Source organism: Arachis hypogaea, chromosome 18 (assembly GCF_003086295.3).
Source record: "Arachis hypogaea cultivar Tifrunner chromosome 18, arahy.Tifrunner.gnm2.J5K5, whole genome shotgun sequence".
Classification (NCBI taxonomy): domain Eukaryota; kingdom Viridiplantae; phylum Streptophyta; class Magnoliopsida; order Fabales; family Fabaceae; genus Arachis; species Arachis hypogaea.
In genome coordinates, this window is record NC_092053.1 from 134,719,545 (window position 1) to 134,721,959 (window position 2,415).

Consider the following 2,415-nt stretch of genomic DNA (forward strand, 5'->3'; position numbering starts at 1 on the left):
TGCGTAAAATTAATTTTATTTATCTGAATAAATTTGTTAATGCTTTAATTTTCATGGTATAAAATTATAAATAATATTATAATAGTGTATTATAAAATATTTACTCTATTAATCTCTTTATTTATTTATTTTAACAAAAATATTATTTATATACTAAAATTAATTATTAAAATTAATCGATATATATTTATATAAATATATATTATTTAATTTATTTTTAATATATATTTTATATTTTATATTTTATATTTTATATTTTAATAACTAATTTTAATATAGACTATTATATTATTTTAATTTTGCATTTATATTTTATTCCCAAATTCCAACCAAGGCAAAGGGGGTAAATCTAGGTGAGTGTGAAAAAGAGTGCACTTGAGAATCCAAATAGCTTACAGTAAGAAACTAGAACATACGCCTTTGCTTCTGGTGCTTTGGCCTTCTTTCTCACTCAAACACACAACAATGGCGGCAAGTAGTGCAGCTCCCAATTTGGAAGATGTGCCCTCCGTCGATCTCATGTCGGAGCTCCTCCGCCGCATGAAGTGTGCTTCCAAGCCCGACAAGCGCCTCATTCTCATCGGTACCAATTTCTCTTTTCAAATTAGGGTTTCATTCAGCTTCACAAATAAATTTTTTTTTTTTTGTAATCTATATACTCCTGGTGAACAGAAATTTAAGTTACAGAGATTCTCGGATCTATTAAGCCAATTATTAATGTCTTCAATTATTAGTGAAGAAGAGAATCTATTTTTTTTTTCTAAACAATCTAAATTTATTCATGTTTTTCTATTTTTTTAATGTGTGTGAGAATTAGTATTTTGAATTTTAAAAGTTTTTTATAACCCTATTTATTTGTTACCTGTTTTCGTTCTATGATAATGTTCTTTGTAATGCAAACCAGGATTTTTGAAGCACAGTACTAATTTCTTGCCTAAAGTTTTAATTTCATAAAGAAGTAAAAAATAAAAAAAAGGGGGAAGTGAACTTGAATGGGCTAGAGGACTTTATTGTTTATTGTAGATTGTATTGCAATGGTTGAGATATGAATGATTGTTTAATTTTCTATGTTAGCATGAGTTATTTTGTTTGTAATTTTAGCCTAAAGGTAGAGTTATTTACCATAGCTCATTTGGACTTGTAGCTTATTTTTAAACTTAAAATTGTTCATACAGGTCCACCTGGGTCAGGAAAGGGCACACAGTCACCAATTATAAAGGATGAGTACTGCTTGTGCCACTTGGCTACAGGTGATATGCTAAGAGCAGCGGTGGCAGCTAAAACTCCACTTGGTATCAAGGCAAAAGAAGCTATGGATAAGGTAAGTACATTATTTGCTATCTGTTGTGTAAATTTAGATTTTATATACATTGTTTAACTAATATCATTTGATGAAATTTCAGGGGGAACTTGTATCCGATGACTTGGTTGTTGGCATTATAGACGAAGCAATGAAGAAACCATCTTGTCAGAAAGGTTTCATTCTTGATGGTTTTCCAAGAACTGTGGTTCAAGCACAAAAGGTTTTCCTGTCCTTAAGTTTTTAGTTACATGCTCAGTTTATAAATTTATCATTTTAGACCATGCTATGTTGGGCTTCATTTGTTTGTCTTACTTTACTTGCAGCTTGATAAGATGCTAGAAAAGCGGGGAGGCAAAGTTGATAAAGTGCTCAATTTTGCCATTGATGATGCAATTTTAGAGGAGCGAATTACCGGTAGATGGATACACCCATCCAGTGGCAGAACATACCATACAAAATACGCTCCTCCTAAAACTCCTGGAGTTGATGATGTAAGTTTGAATCTCGTATTACATGTTTAAATATAATTTGTAGACATTTATGAGATTTAAGCTTATTCAAAAGCTTTTGTCGAATTGTTTAAAATTTTTAGCTTACTGGCGAACCTCTTATTCAACGCAAGGATGATACTGCAGCTGTTCTTAAATCAAGATTGGAGGCATTCCACAAACAAACCGAACCAGTATGATTTTCAATGCTAATGTTATTTTGGTTTTAAATCATGAATGATATATTTAATCTTTGTTTATACTTTGACGCATTCTACAAAATAAATTTGTTTATTGGATATGCAGGTTATTGATTACTATGCAAAGAAGGGTATGGTTGCTAATCTTCGTGCTGAGAAGCCTCCCAAAGAGGTGACAGCTGAAGTTGAGAAGGTGCTTTCTTCCTAGGGATCCTATTGAGCATGATATATAATTGTTTTGCCGTTGAAAATTGGTTTTGCTAATTTTGTATTTTAAAATATTTTCTGAAACTCTAACCTTTCACCTTTTTTACTGATTTATTTTGGAAAAAAATTCAAATTCGGCTATTCTCAAACTCAAATCAAGAGAGTTACTTTTTACTTGGATGAAATAAAGTTTAATTAACGGTGACTATTCTGGATA

The 2,415-nt window shown here is 30.8% G+C and overlaps 1 protein-coding gene across 1 annotated transcript; it reads left to right on the top strand.

Annotated features, from left to right (window-relative positions):
* The first annotated feature begins 331 nt into the window (after nucleotides 1-331).
* LOC112772230 (adenylate kinase 4) lies at nucleotides 332-2,415 on the top strand. The gene is made up of 6 exons (XM_025817132.2): nucleotides 332-583; nucleotides 1,176-1,321; nucleotides 1,404-1,523; nucleotides 1,627-1,794; nucleotides 1,896-1,985; nucleotides 2,098-2,415. Exons 1-6 carry the CDS (start codon nucleotides 466-468, stop codon nucleotides 2,197-2,199), a joined length of 744 nt encoding a protein of 247 aa, XP_025672917.1. The 5' UTR covers nucleotides 332-465; the 3' UTR covers nucleotides 2,200-2,415.